This window comes from Pygoscelis adeliae, unplaced genomic scaffold (assembly GCF_000699105.1).
Source record: "Pygoscelis adeliae isolate BGI_AS28 unplaced genomic scaffold, ASM69910v1 Scaffold13, whole genome shotgun sequence".
NCBI classification, from domain to species: Eukaryota; Metazoa; Chordata; class Aves; order Sphenisciformes; family Spheniscidae; genus Pygoscelis; species Pygoscelis adeliae.
In genome coordinates this window covers 1,366,456-1,368,533 of record NW_008824499.1, presented here as the reverse complement: position 1 = coordinate 1,368,533, position 2,078 = coordinate 1,366,456, and the positions used below count along the sequence as shown (strand labels likewise).

At 61.5% G+C, this 2,078-nt stretch overlaps 1 protein-coding gene across 1 annotated transcript in view; it reads left to right on the top strand.

The window, feature by feature from the left end:
• NOX5 (NADPH oxidase, EF-hand calcium binding domain 5) overlaps nucleotides 1–1,841 on the top strand; it is a 49,512-nt gene extending 47,671 nt beyond the window's left edge. The window contains exons 12-16 of the mRNA XM_009321513.1: nucleotides 169–293; nucleotides 709–793; nucleotides 986–1,085; nucleotides 1,243–1,409; nucleotides 1,710–1,841. Of these exons, the coding sequence (XP_009319788.1) occupies nucleotides 169–293; nucleotides 709–793; nucleotides 986–1,085; nucleotides 1,243–1,409; nucleotides 1,710–1,841 (609 nt within the window). The remainder of the gene's footprint in view (nucleotides 1–168; nucleotides 294–708; nucleotides 794–985; nucleotides 1,086–1,242; nucleotides 1,410–1,709) is intronic.
• Nucleotides 1,842–2,078: the final 237 nt, after the last annotated feature.

Sequence of the window (2,078 nt, the reverse complement as noted above, 5' to 3'; positions counted from 1 at the left end):
TGTCTCTGCCCCTGCTCCCATAAGACTCCCATAAAAGACCCCAAATTCTGCCTGGGCTCCATAAGCCTGCAATGCACCTGTGCACTAACCCTGCTCCTATCCGCAGCCTAAGAGTTGTTTTAGCACCCACAGGCTGCTGGATCTCTCCCCATTTCTCGTCTCTCCTAGTGCTACATCGATGGCCCCTATGGGACCCCGACACGGAGGATCTTCACCTCGGAGCATGCCGTGCTCATCGGTGCGGGCATCGGCATCACTCCCTTTGCCTCCATTTTGCAGAGCATCATGTACAGGTTGGTGCTGTAGCAGCAGCTCAGGCTGCAGTCATGCCAGCAGACCCCCAATACAAGCTCTGACTCTTTTGGGAGTCAGAAGACGTGATGTATGCCATGGTAGACCTGCCCTCCAACACCTCTGCCTGTGGGATGAGCACCATGGGGCAGCACCCATCATGGCTCCTCCTAAATTCTAACCTCATGACTCATAACACATGTCCACGAGACCCATAGCTGCGTCCTCCCTCAGTGTCAGGCTTCCCCCTGGGGATTTCTGCTGCAGGAAACCCCCTGGCAGGAGGTTGGCCATGGGCATGCACCAGAGCTGGTGAGGAACGGGTGCTCAGGGTCTCCCTGCAAAGGTCTGCTGGCGTCTGAGGGGTGCGGGCAGTGGGGCAGGCAGGGGCAGGCAGGGCTGTGTCTGCCCGTGCAGGTACCGCCGACGAAAGCAGAGCTGCCCCAGCTGCCACTACTCATGGTGCGAGGACCTGCAGGATGAGGAGATGACGCTCAGGAAGGTAGGAGCAGGCGGAGGGGGATGCGGGACCAAGGTTTGCCCTGGGGACAGGGGCAGGAGGGCTGCAGGATTCTGGGGGTGGAGAGGCCACAAGCATCCCTTCCCAGTCCGGGAGGTCTGGGGAGGTGAGTGGCTGGATTTGGTCCCCGTGCTGCCTGCCAGCTCCAAAGCAGAGGCTGCTGTGTCCTTCCAGGTTGACTTCATCTGGATAAACCGGGACCAGAAGCACTTTGAGTGGTTCGTCAGCCTGCTAACGAAGCTGGAAATGGAGCAGGCTGAGCAGGAGCCGGGAGGTGAGCAGGAGGCAGGGGCTGGCCAGCGCGGCCCGCTGACCTGGGGATGCCCAGCCCTGTGCTTGGCATTGCCCCCAGGAGAGCCCAACCCAACCCGACGGGGCACGGTGTGGGGCTGGACCTCCCGTCTGCAGCCAGGCTCCCCTTGAACACCCAGGGAGGTTTTTGGAGATGCACATGTACATGACGTCGGCCCTCAGCAAGAATGATGTGAAGGCCATCGGGCTGCAGATGGCCCTGGACCTGCTGGCCGCAAAGGAGCAGAGGGACTCGATCACAGGGCTGCGGACCAGGACCCAGCCTGGCCGGCCTGACTGGAGCAAGGTGAGGGCTGGCCCTGCCCCGCTGCCAAAATCATGCTCATGGGAAGGGAGCCATGTGCCCCGGACCCACTCTTTTTGGGGGGGACACAACAGGAGAGCCCCATTTCGGAGCAGGAGGATGCACCGGAATATCCAGACCTGGGGAAACCTCTCCCTCCTGCAGGAAAGCAAGTGCCGTGGGGGCTCAGGGAGGCTGAGTTGTGCAGGGCAGCAGCTGCCAAAGCAGGCAGGGATCTGGCCATCCCTGGGGCAGGAGCAGGCTGTGCCACCACTTCCCCTTCTCCTTTTGCCTGTGCCCTAGGTGTTTGGGAAGGTGGCGGAGGAAAAGAGAGGGAAAGTCCAAGTCTTCTTCTGTGGCTCGCCGGCGCTTGCCAAAGTCATCAGGGCGCACTGCGAGCACTTCGGCTTCCGCTTCTTCAAAGAAAACTTCTAGCCACCAGCCCTTCCCTCCCTGCCTGCCCCTGCCAGCCCTGATGTGGGGTGATGGGCTCCGGTGGCCGGATCCTGCTGCACCGCCCATGTTGGCTCCCGGCTGCTGCTCAGTCAGAGCTGGGGAGGGTGGGATGCACAGCAAGCAAGGGACAGGGAGCGGAATGGGCAGAGCTGGGCCACGGGGCTTTGGGATGGAGGGGACAGGGACTTGGAGCCATTTGAGGTGTCCTGGACCATC